The sequence below is a fragment of the Sus scrofa genome, chromosome 2 (assembly GCF_000003025.6).
Source record: "Sus scrofa isolate TJ Tabasco breed Duroc chromosome 2, Sscrofa11.1, whole genome shotgun sequence".
Taxonomy (NCBI): Eukaryota; Metazoa; Chordata; class Mammalia; order Artiodactyla; family Suidae; genus Sus; species Sus scrofa.
Genome location: NC_010444.4, coordinates 82208030 through 82220828, shown reverse-complemented (window position 1 = coordinate 82220828; position 12799 = coordinate 82208030). Strand labels below are relative to the sequence as shown.

Below are 12799 nucleotides of genomic sequence, written 5' to 3'. Positions count from 1 at the left end.
AAAAGAGCATGATGTGTTTGGGAAAGAGCAGAAAGCTTCAAGTGGCTGGAAACTAGGCTGCAGAGGAGAAAGATAGACAGTTAGTCTGGTAATGCAGGGTGGGGCAACTTTATGAAAAGCCCTGCGGATTCAGCTAAAACATTCAACCATATGAATTAAGGGGTGCCACTGCAGATGTCTATCAGGAGGAAAAGATGGTGGACATTTAGAAATTTAATTCTTCCAATTGAACTGGCAAGTAAAAGATGAAACAGAACAGAGCCTGACTCTGAGTGGAATCCATGTATCTTCTTTCATTATCTGACAATTTTTGAAGACCAATGCCTTTTTCTTTCTTTTTTTTTTTTTTAGGCTGAGAAAGCCGAGAAAGATTTATTTATTTAATTATAGTTGATTTACACGTTTTTCCTTTTTTACAAAAAGCAATATGTACTTTTAAAGTCAATTAAGTGATGGGAATTCCAAATTCCTTATGTATAAAATAAAGCTGGACTAGATGCCCACCAGGACTCCTCTGGCAATAAAAATACTTTTAGGCCTAAGAACAAGCCACCATTTCTTCCTTAATATTTGACTTTAGAATTATATTAAAATTGCTTCTTAATTATGATACAATAGGTACTAAATTTTTTAGGTGCTAACTTTCTCAGGAAATCTCTTTCCTCCTGAATAATGGTCTTGTTCCACAGGTCCAATCACTGAGATGACATGGGGATGCAAAGGAAGAACTTTTCTGTACTTTGAAGACTTAAGCAGAAAATTCCAAGCACTTAGCTATAAAGGGACATATAGGAAAATATCATTTGCATATTAAATCAAAACAGGTATAATTAAAAAAAAAAAAACCTGAGTACATACTATTTCATTAATCCCACTGAGTTTGCCTGAAGCAAGCTTTGGTCTGGAAGCAGGTCTTGGAGGAGGGACAATGGTGCCTACAGAAAGAGGAGTTGTGGGCCTGGCTGGTAGGTAGAAAAAGAGAATTTGAAGAAAATCATTAGCATACAGCAATCCCTACATAAAAACATCCTATTATAGGAGAACAATTAAGAATCAAATTTCATTTTTCACTTCTTTTTCTTTAAAATGCAATTATAGCTATTTGTTGAAATGCTGGGAATCTACCAAATATGCTTTCTTAAAAGCTATCATTTGAATATTCCTAAAAAAGAGATTCAACTTTTCAATAAAACTGATACAAATAATATAAATTGGATTTGTTTCAATTATTTATACATGTAAAAATTAAATCTAATAAATTAACTGGTGAAAATAAATCAATTTAAACCACTTATGATGGAGCATGGTAATGTGAGAAAAAAGAATGTATACAAGTATGTGTAACTGGGTCACACTGCTGTATAGTGGAAAATTGACAGAACACTATAAACCAGCTATAATGGAAAAAATAAAAATCATTATAAAAAAATTTAAAAAACTGAGGCATGGGGAGATAAGAAAAAAGAAAATCAATCAATTTAAGGCCTGAGGTCTTTAGTTTACTGCCAATATTTCTACTTTACAGTTATGCAAGATAAGCCTTTGAATCAACATCTTCAAAATAATAACATTAACTCTAAATAAAACACTTACCTTATTTAAACTTGTAATCTCACTCTTAAGTTGAACTACATTGTACCATTTTATGACAATCAAAAATATTTCTTTACAAAAAAATTTTCCTAAGTCACTACAGTTTATGATATAAGCTTATCTTTTCCTAAATCTGATATAAATTTATCATTCAATATTTTTCAGTAGCATTTGCAAATGCTGCATTTTTAAAAATCAGAAATTCTAACCTCAGTATCCCTAATTAAAAATAACTCAGCATGGTAGAAATTAATGAATGAAATTCAAGCATACATCAAGAGTCACAAATGTATTAGCATAATTAAAGCAAGAGTAAAAAATGGAAGCAAATACATTTTCTTTTCTTTTGCTTTTTAGAGCCAAACTCCCAGCATATGGAAGTTACCAGGCTAGGGGTCAAATCATAGCTACAGCACACAGCATCTCAGAATCTGAGCCATGTCTGCAACCTACACCACAGCTCATGGCAACGCCGGATCTTTAACCCACTGAGCGAGGCCAGAGATCAAACCTGCATCCTCATGGATCCTAGTCAGGTTTGTTAACTGCTGAGCCACAAAGGGAAACTCTGGAAGCAAATACACTTTTATGATTTTTAAATTAGTTCATTAAAATGATCTTCAAATCCTTTTGGTCCACTGGAAAAGATGAGGTGATAAATCAGACTGAAGAATATAGTATGGGCAGGAAGAAATGTATTTCAGTAAGTTCCACAAGTTTACAGATGTGCAAAGTTAAAAAATAGAAGAATGGGCCTAAGTATGTACACGGGGAAACAAACAATAAAGCAGAGGGTTCTGGGTCAGCACTGGAGGGATGGAGGAGTAAAAGGAAGGAGCATGGAGGTGGGAGAAGAGAAAAAGGTAGTGACAGGAGTGAAAGTAAAGGCACAGAATCATTTAGAAAGGGGTATAGAATCATTTAGAAAGCAGATCATACAAAGAGATAAAAGATGCGAGCACAGTTCAGATTAACTGAAGAAAACAGTAAAAAGCTAAGAAATCAAGTTTAGATTCTAAGGCTGCTGCCTTCTTCCAGTCAGCACCAGCACTTTCATTCTGTATCCCTGCTTTACAATGCACAGTAGAAGATGGAGTTCCTGTCATGGCGCAATGGTTAAGGAATCTGACTAGGAACCATGAGGTTTCAGGTTCGATCCCTGGCCTTGCTGTGAGCTGTGGTGTAGGTCGCAGATGCGGCTCGGATGCTGCGTGGCTGTGGCTGTGGCGTAGGCTGGCGGCTACAGCTCTGATTAGACCCCTAGCCTGGGAACTTCCATATGCTGAGGGATTGGCCCTAGAAAGGCAAAAAGATAAACAAAAAAAAAAAAAAATGCACAGTAGAACTGTGCACTAACCTAAGGACTGCAACACTTCCCTATGCTGTACCATTTACTTTAAAGATATGTTCATTACCAATGAAACCAGCACTGACCAATACTCAAGTTATTTCAAGCTTGTGAAAGAGCTTAACATAATAACATTTACACCTGAAGCTTCATTACTGAGCAAGAGGCCTGTCCAAATGGCATTTAGACTGACTCCACCAAGCCTGGTAGAAGTGTTAAGTTTAGCTTCTGCAGATAATCAGAACTTGTTTTTTGATAAACGCTAATAACAAGTAGTTCCCATTGTGGTACAGTGGAAATGAATCTGATTAGTATCCAAGAAGATATGAGTTTGCTCCCTGGGCCTCAATCAGTGGGTTGGGGATCCGGCGCTGCCATGAGCTGTGGTGTAGGTCACAGACATGGCTTGGATCTTAAGTAGCTGTGGTGTAGGCTGACAGTTGTAGCTATGATTTGATCCCTAGCCTGGGAACTTCTATATGCCTTGGGAGCAGCCCTAAAAAGAAAAAAAAAAAAAAAAAAAAAGTGAATAACAATACTAACAACATGTATATAACAAAACAATAAATTATAAATGAATCTATTTCCATATGCCAATTATTTAATCATTTTGTCTTTTTAGGGCCACACCTGCAGCACATGGAGGTTCCAAGGCTAGGGGTCCAATAGGAGCTGTAGCTGCTGGCCACAGCCACAGCAATGGGGGATTCAAGCCACATCTTCCGCCTACATCACAGCTCACAGTAACAGCAGATCCTTAAGCCACTGAGCAAAGCCAAGGATTGAATCTGCGTCCTCATGGATACTAGTCAGGTTCCTTAACCACTGAGCCACGATGGGAATGCCCATGTGCCAATTAGATACTGCTTTTAGAAGACTTAAGGAGATTACTTCAACTGTTCACAGGTTTAAGTATTTTAATTATGTTTTGTGGTGGAGCTCACTTCCAAGAAATGTCTACTAGATGCAGTATTTCAAGAAATATAGTGTCTTGTAAAGTATAAAAACAGTTGAAAAGAGCTCATTTAGATCTGCTCATACCATTTTTAATCTGAACAGAGACACAGACTAATTAGAATGCAGAAGCAATGATGACGCAGAAGAAAAATCAGCAGTTAGCTTGTTCTGTCAGTAGTCTTTCAGGGCATGTAATAATTATGGCAAAGGTTACTTTGGTCCTCAAAGACACAGCTGTTTTGTTTTGTTTTTTTGTCTTTTTGCCTTTTCTAGGGCCGCTCCCGTGGCATATGGAGATTTCCCAGGCCAAGGGTCCAACCGGAGCTGTAGCTGCCGGCCTACACCAGGGCCATAGAGCAACGTGGGAACCTAGCCGCATCTACAACCTACACCGCAGCTCACGGCAACGCCGGATCCTTAACCCACTGAGCAAGGGCAAGGGATGGAACCTGCAACCTCATGGTTCCTAGTCAGATTCATTAACCACTGAGCCACGACGGGAGCTCCCCAGAGACACAGCTGTTGAAAGATCTCTTATGCAAAGTGTCAGGGAACTCAAAGTTATTTTCAGCTTTACAGTGCAATCTCTGGAATGCCTTCTCCGTTCCACTTGAGTCATTAATTTCTTTGGACACACCCAAGGCATGTGGAAGTTCCCAGACAAGGGATCGAACTCATACCACAGAAGGGACCCAAGCCACAGCAGTGACAATGCTGGATCCTTAACCCACTGAGCCACTAGGGAACTCCCTAATCAGTAATGTAATAATTTACCACTAAAGGAAATCCAATGACTTTGCAACAGTGAAGCAAAAGGAAACTTACTCTGCTCCCTGGTGGTGTCATTATAGCAGAAGAGCATAAAGAGCTGATAGAAAAGTGGAGTTCCTGTAGTGGCTCAGTGGTTCACAAATCCAATTAGGAACCTTGAGGTTTCAGGTTCAATCCCTGGCCTCGCTCAGTGGGTTAAGGATCCAGCATTGCCGTGAGCTGTGATGTAGGTGGCAGACAAGGCTCGGGTCCTACATTGCTGTGGCTCTGGCATAGGCTGGCAGCTGCAGCTCTGATTAGACCCCTAGCCTGAGAACCTCCATATGCCACACGGGAGCTGCCCAAGAAATGGCAAACAGACAAAAAAATAAAATAAAATAAAATAAAATAAAAATCAATGGAAGAAGAAAGCAACTGAAACCTAGAGGCGAGATAGAACATGATGGAGGATAATGTGAAAAAAAAGTATGTGTATATATAACTGAGTCCACTTTGCTGTATGGTAGAAATTGACAGAACATTGTAAATAAATTATAAAAAAATTTTTAGGCGTTCCCGTCGTGGCTCAGTGGAAGCAAACCTGACTAGCAATGAGGATACAGGTTGGATCCCTGGCCTCACTCAGTGGGTTAAGGATCCAGCATTGCCATGACCTGTGGTATAGGTCACAGACGCGGCTTGGATCCTGCACTGCTGTTGCTGTGGAGTAGGCCGGCAGCTACAGTTCTGATTTGACCCCTAGCCTGAGAACCTCCATATGCCACAGGTGCAGCCCTAAAAAGACAAAAAAAAAAAAAAAAAAAAAAAAAATTTAAAGAAAATTGTAGAACTAAAATATAAATCTTTATAGCCAGATAGTTCTTATTCAGGTTCATTATTATTTTACTCAAATCTAGAAAAATTTAGTAATACATGGAACAAGAACATGAACTCAAGCTCTATATTAACTGAGGAAAATAATTACGAAAATAAGAAACTTAAAATACCTATGAGAAAAATTTAAGGTTCAAAAATATATAAAGGCACTGGAGTTCCTGCTGTGGCACAGGATATTAAGAACCCTACATAGAGTCCTTGAGGATGCAGATTTAATCCCAGGCCTCGCTCAGTGGGTTAAGGATCTGGCATTGCGTCAAGCTGCGGCATAGGTTGCAGATGTGGCTTGGATCCAGCATGGCTGTGATGGAGGCCAGCAGCTGCAGCTCCGATTCAACCCCTAGCCTGGGAAATTTCATATGCCACAGAAAAAAATGTATATACATATATCTGTGTGTTTATGTATATATGTGTGTGTGTGTGTATAATATAAAATATATATATAAAGCCAGAATTATTCTTGTTTTCTAAGAGGAGCAAAATATAATGCTAACAGTCAGTAAAATTCTAAAAAGATTTGACCAAGTGTCAGCATGGTGGTGCTATATTCATGTATTTCTCAACAAACTAACTAGTGCTAAAACTAAAAACTGTCATAAGAAGAAAGATAAGTCAGTGTTCGAGTTATTATAAAAACCAGCCTTGGAGTTCCTGTCGTGGTGCAGTGGTTAACGAATCCGACTAGGAACCATGAGGGTTGCGGGTTCGGTCCCTTCCCTTGCTGAGTGGGTTAACAATCTGGCGTTGCCGTGAGCTGTGGTGTAGGTTGCAGATGCGGCTCGGATCCTGCGTCGCTGTGGCTCTGGTGTAGGCCAGCGGCTACAGCTCCAATTCAACCCCTAGCCTGGGAACCTCCTATGCCGCGGGAGCGGCCCAAAGAAATAGCAAAAAGACAAAAAACAACAACAAAAAAAACAGCCTAATATTTTTCAAAAGATAATTTTATGGGCTTTGTAAAAGTGACAATTGCTCAATTAATCCATGGGTACAGAAGAAATAGTCTATTCTAAGCACTTATCAAAGGAAAGGAATATATGAGATATTTTATATTAAATTTTATATACATATATATATTTATTTATATATAAATTATATATATATAATGTTTACTTATAGTCTACATAGTAGAAGAAGCAACTGAAACTACTTGTGTACCAAACTCTAAGCATGCTTTTTAAATATAGAACAACACTGGAAGGTTTAAAATATCAGTGACTAACTGGTAGGAATTACTTTCTTAGACTGCTTTAGCTGAGATGGGATCATTAATGAATTAAGATTCTGAAAAGGAAAAAAGAGAGTAGGTAATAATCTGACTACCTGGCCCTTGCTAAAACGTGAAAATGTGTACGTGGGTAGATGATAAGGGAGCCATGCATTGCAAAAAGAGGTGGAAGAAAATTTAAGATAAAATGCCTATTTCACCATTTCACTTAGGGCCAGTCTTACAAAACAGGAGATTCACCATAATGTATTCACCAGTTTTATCAAAAATTATATTCTGTTCAAGTGAAGACAATAATAATCACTGCAAAGCAGAATGTCTCTTTGCAACATCACTAACATTCTTTGAAGGGCAAAATAATTTGACATTAAAAAAATTTTTATTATAGTTGATTTACAATGTTCTATCAACTTCTGCTATACAGTAAAATGACCCAGTTATACATATATACATATAAATTCTTTTTCTCATATTATCTTCCATCATGATCCACAAGTGATTGGACATAGTCCCCTGTGCTATACAGCAGGATCCCATTGCTTATCCACTCCAAACACAGTAGTTTGTATCTACTAACCCCAAACTCCCAATCCATCCCACTCCCTCCCCTTCCCCCTAGGCAACCAAAAGTCTGTTCTCCATGTTCCATGAGTTTCTTTCTTTTCTGTAGACAGGTTCATTTGTGCCATATACTAGATTCCAGATATAAGTGATATTGTATGGCATCTGTCCTTCTCTTTCGGACTTACCTCACTTAGTATGACTCTCTAGTTCCACCCATGTTGCTGCAAATGGCATTATTTTTTCTTTTTTATGGCTAATTTGACATTTTTCAGACTAAATAAAAAGGTTTTAAAAGGAAAACCAACATAAATTTAAAAACAAGCAAAAGTTTTAGTTTTACCTACCAAACATCAAATCACAACTAAGTGAAAGTATATCATTTTTTTTACTGAAAGTTTAAGTGATATAGATAAAACAGTCTTTAGATAGGTAGCAAGAGGCAAAGAGTACTTTTTTGAAAAGAAAGAGACTGTGCTAAAGAAAACAGTGAGAAACAATGGGTGGAGTTAAGAAGAAACTTCCATATAAATAAAACCTCTGTGATAATGTGAAAATTTTTAAGATTAAAAAAATAATAATAATTAAAAAACACTGCTTAGGAGTTACTGTCATGGCTCAGTAGTACGAACCCAACTAGTGTCCATGAGGACCTGGGTCTGATCCCTGGCCTCGCTCAGTGGGTTAAGGATCTGGTGCTGCTGTCAGCTATGGTATAGGTTGCAGATTCAGCTTGGATCGGGCATTGCTGTGGCTGTGGTGTAGACTGGCAGGTGCAGCTCTGATTTGACCCCTAGCCTGGGAACTTCTATATGCCTTAAACAGCAAAACAAACAAACAAACAAAAACCACTGCTTAGGACCCTCTTCATTCTAAAAACAAAATATGACAGTATTCTGACTTTTTACTAAACAAAAAAGGAACTTAACACAACTTTAGTTTTTCCTATACAATTACTTATAAAATCCATCAGTAAGATTAGTTTCCTAAAAGTAAATAGTAACAAATGCCAACTGAGAAAGGCTATAATGTCACTTCAGAATATGTTCAATTATCTAATGACTGTTTCTTGCTGTTTTACAAGTATCAGGTGCAGATCACCTTCTCTTCCAACTGGAGTTCCCATCATGGCTCAGCAGTTAACGAACTTGACTAGCATCCATGAGGACACAGGTTCGATCCCTGGCCTCACTCAGTGGGTTAAGGATCTGGTGTTGTCGTGAGCTGTGTTGTAGGAAGCAGATGCGGCTTGGATCTCACATTGCTGTGGCTGTGGTGTAGGCCAGCAGTGACAGCTCCAATTGGACCCCCAGCCTGGGAGGGGCTCCATACGCTTCGGATGTGGCCATAAAGACCAAAAAAACAAAATAAATAAATAAATAATTCCCAACTGTTTCAGGTTAAAGCTGTCTAAAACCCATTTATAATTTTTTTAAAATATTAGTTTCTAAACACTCCAATTTTAAATACCAGCACTTATATTTTATTACTAATAGTAAAATGTTTCAATATGCTTACTGTTTTGTTAATCTGCCAGACTATGACAAATAGAACAAAGATTTTGGAATTATTAAGATCGATCCAAGTTTAAGGAGTTCCCTGGTGATTCAGTGGGCTACAGATCTAGCATCCTGAATGCACTGGCTCGGGTCACTGCTATGGTGTGAGTTCGATCCCTGGCCCAGGAACTCTGCATGCCAAGGGCAGGGCCAAAAAAAAAAAAGATCCAGGTTTGAAACTATGCTTCATTTCCTAGTTACATGGTGTTGAGAAAATCCTGATCATCTTGGAGCTTTACTTTTTTCATCTATAAAATAGGGACAATAAAAAGGACTTTATGTAGCAGTTAATGAGCTGTAGTCAAATAGAATGTACACAGATCTCAGCAAAGACACAGCAGGAACTTGATTCCAGTTTTCTTCCCAACATTCCAGAACTTCCTTTACCCCAAATACAGCATTTCTGAAATCTCAGAGAAGGCTGAATATCAACTTCAAGTGATTTTATTTTCTTTTTAAACAAGGAGTTTTATCAAACATGCTTTGATTACTGACTAGTGGGATTTTACCTTTTGAAAGAAAAGAGAAATTTAATATATTCTTGCCAAAAACAACAACTAAAACACACTATTCAAGTTCTTTCATGTATTTCTTAGCAAGCGCTAAAGCCTTTCAGGAAAGCAGTTTGGTAATAAGTATTAATGGGCATATCTTGTGATTCATAAATCATGTAATGATAATTATAAGGATATGAGACATATGAACAAAGTGTGTTTTATCCATAGATATCCATAATATTAGAAAATTAGATGCAACTTGAATGTCCATCAAGAATGGACTGGTTGGGAGTTCCCGCCCATGGCTCAGTGGTTAACGAATCCAACTAGGAACCATGAGGTTGCGGGTTCAATCCCTGGCCTCGCTCAGTGGGTTAAGGATCTGGCATTGCCTTGAGCTGTGGTGTAGGCCATCGGCTACAGTTCTGATTAGACCCCTAGCCTGAGAACCTCCATATGCCGCAGGTGCAGCCCTAAAAATAAATAAAAAATAACTTTTAAAAAACAAAAACAAAAACAATGGACTGGTTATGGAGTTCCCATTGTGGCACAGTGGAAACAAATCTGACTAGTAACTATGAGGTTGCAGGTTCAAGCCCTGGCCTCACTCAGTGGATTAAGGATCTGGCGTTGACTTGAGCTGTGGTGTAGGCCAGCAGCTACAGCTCTGATTTGACCTCCATATGCCATAGGTGTGGCCCTAAAAAGCAAAAAGACAAAAAAAAAAAAAAAAAGAAAGAAAGAAAGAAAAAAACGTACTGGTTATATTAATGCACATCTATACAGGTGAATAATTATTATTTGGGTACTGATATAGAAATGATGCCTAGAAATAAATATATAAATAAATGAAAAAAACTGGTGTTTGATGACTTTTTATTGTTAAAAGCCATAGGGTCTTTAAGCTAACAAAATCAGTATAAAATCACTTTTATCTGGTAACATGCCCAAAGGACAAGTTAAAAAAAATTCTGATCATTAAGTACAACATACAGAAGGTCCCGCTGTGGCACAAGGGGATCGGTGCGTCTCTGCAGTGCCAGGACACAGGTTTGATCACCAGCCCAGCACAGTGGGTTAAAGGAACCAGAGTTGCCACAGCTGTGGTGTAGGCCACAGCTGCAGCTCAGATCTGATCCCTGGCCCAGGAACTCCAAAAAAAGTACATTATACAAGAAATGAATAAATCAGTTAGAAAAAAGTACTGCATTACTTTACAGTTAAATGAATATATACACACACACATATCTATATTTACCTGAGGAGGAGGATGAAGTTAGTGAAGCTGAAGATGAATCAAGAGATGGTCCAAACAGGGGGTCCCAAGCAAGCAAATCACTGGCCCCCTTCCTACCACAACATTTTAAAAATAAAGATTTCAGCAAATTAATATTTTAATAGTAAAAATCTAATATTTGTTAACCTACTATAAGCAGAACCTATAATAACATTACACAACATTTGTAAGAGAGAGTAGAGAAGATAATCCCCACTGATTAAATCTTGTTAAACTCTTAACAATTTTAGGGGCTATCAGAATGGAAATGATTTCAGTTTTATACATGAAAAGCAGCACAGAGAGTCCAAATGAGTTGCCTAAGGATCATAACCAATTAATTCTACAGCAGTGTCAGGTCTGCTAAATCACATCTAATACCCAGTTTGAAAAGAAAATTTCTTAAGCATTATGAAATCAGGTAGAAATTTTATAAGCCCATACTTATTTTCAAAGATGAAGAAAAACAGCCAAGGATTTTCTTTTTAAAGTACTTTTTAAGTACAGGACGGTGACTTGAACTTCATCTATATTAACTTCAGAGGTCTGATCACTGCAGTACATCATGCATACATGGAATTTCTCCCTAGATAATCCACTGCCTGGGCCACTAAGGTGGTCTAGCAAAATGTTTGTGTCATACATGCCTACACAGTCATAGGTTACCAAGATTATAGACGAATTGAAAACATCAACATTCGAGTTTCAAGAACTCAACATGCTGCATAACCAAAGATTTTCCTCCACCGACCTCTTGGAATTCACTTGACTAGTTACTCTCAGGATTCAACTCTTGGCTCTTTACTACATAAGTCTTTCTCTTTTTCATTTTAGTCATACCCTTTTAAGATCTTAACATGATTTCTACCACCACCTCTTTTTTTTTAACCTCCCCAACTTTACTGAAGTATGACGACAAATAAAAACTGTATATATTTACGGCATGAAAAAGAAAATTAATCCCCATTTTGAAATAATTTAATGCATCAAACTACCATTACTTAAAATATTTTTCTAAATCTTAGAAAACAGACCCACTATAATGGAAATATTACAATTATCTATAAACAGAGTCTGGTATCTCAACATGCACTCACATGGAAGCACACATCTATGATAAAGTCCAGAATCAAAACTGCATAAATAATTCCTAAAAAACGAAAGTCTTAGAACACTAAACATATCTTTAAAAATGGTAAATCAGGAGTTCCTGTCGTAGCTCAGCAGTTAGCGAACCCGACTAGCATCTATGAGGACGAGAATTTGATCCCTGGCCTCACTCAGTGGGTTAAGTATCCGGTGTTGCTGTGAGGTGTGGTGTAGGTCGCAGATGCAGCTCAGATCCCGAGTTGCTGTGGCTGTGGTGTAGGCTGGCGGCTACAGTTCTGAATAGACCCCTAGCCTGGGAACCTCCGTATGCTGCAGGTACCCTAAAAAAAGACCAAAAAAAAAAGCGTAAGTCAAATGGATACCACCATGGTGTTCAATTAGTGCCTAGCTTCAAAGTTTCCATTTTAGGAGTTCCCGTCGGGGCTCAGTGGTTAATGAATCCGACTAGGAACCAAGAGGTTGCGGGTTCGGTCCCTGGCCTTGCTCAGTGGGTTAAGGATCTGGCGTTGCCATGAGCGGTGGTGTAGGTTGCAGACACGGCTCGGATCCCGTGTTGCTGTGGCTCTGGTGTAGACCAGCGGCTACATCTCCAATTAGACCCCTGGCCTGGGAACCTCCATATGCCGCAAGAGCAGCCCAAGAAAATGGCAAAAAGACCAAAAAAAAAAAAAAAAAAAAAAAAAAAAGTTTCCATTTTAAACTATTCATTTAATTAAATCTACTTTTACTCATACCAAAAACATTTAAAGAAAGTATCTTATTGATAACTACAGAAGTGAAAAAAGACCAATGCAACAATGGCTTAAAAAAAATATATATATATATTTATATATATTTTTTTTTTTTTAAGAAGAACTGGCAATGTGTCTTCTAGAACTCTTCCAACTTAAGACACTTCTTCATTTTGAGGTTCATAAAGCACATAGTCTATTTTACAAGGTCACAAGCAAAACTGAAGGAAAACAATGAGAAAATTTCCATGAAAATAATTAGTTGAAATATAGACATGGATGAATTTGGGATACT

The 12799-nt window shown here is 37.9% G+C and overlaps 1 protein-coding gene across 3 annotated transcripts in view; it reads right to left on the bottom strand.

Annotated features, from left to right (window-relative positions):
• The window catches only part of FCHO2 (FCH domain only 2), a 147128-nt gene that overhangs the window by 27582 nt on the left and 106747 nt on the right, over positions 1–12799 (bottom strand). For all 3 annotated transcript variants that reach the window (XM_021084438.1, XM_021084437.1, XM_013994888.2), the window contains 2 exons: positions 10646–10737; positions 859–962 (listed from right to left, as the gene is read on the bottom strand). In XM_021084438.1, the coding sequence (XP_020940097.1) occupies positions 859–962; positions 10646–10737 (196 nt within the window). The remainder of the gene's footprint in view (positions 1–858; positions 963–10645; positions 10738–12799) is intronic.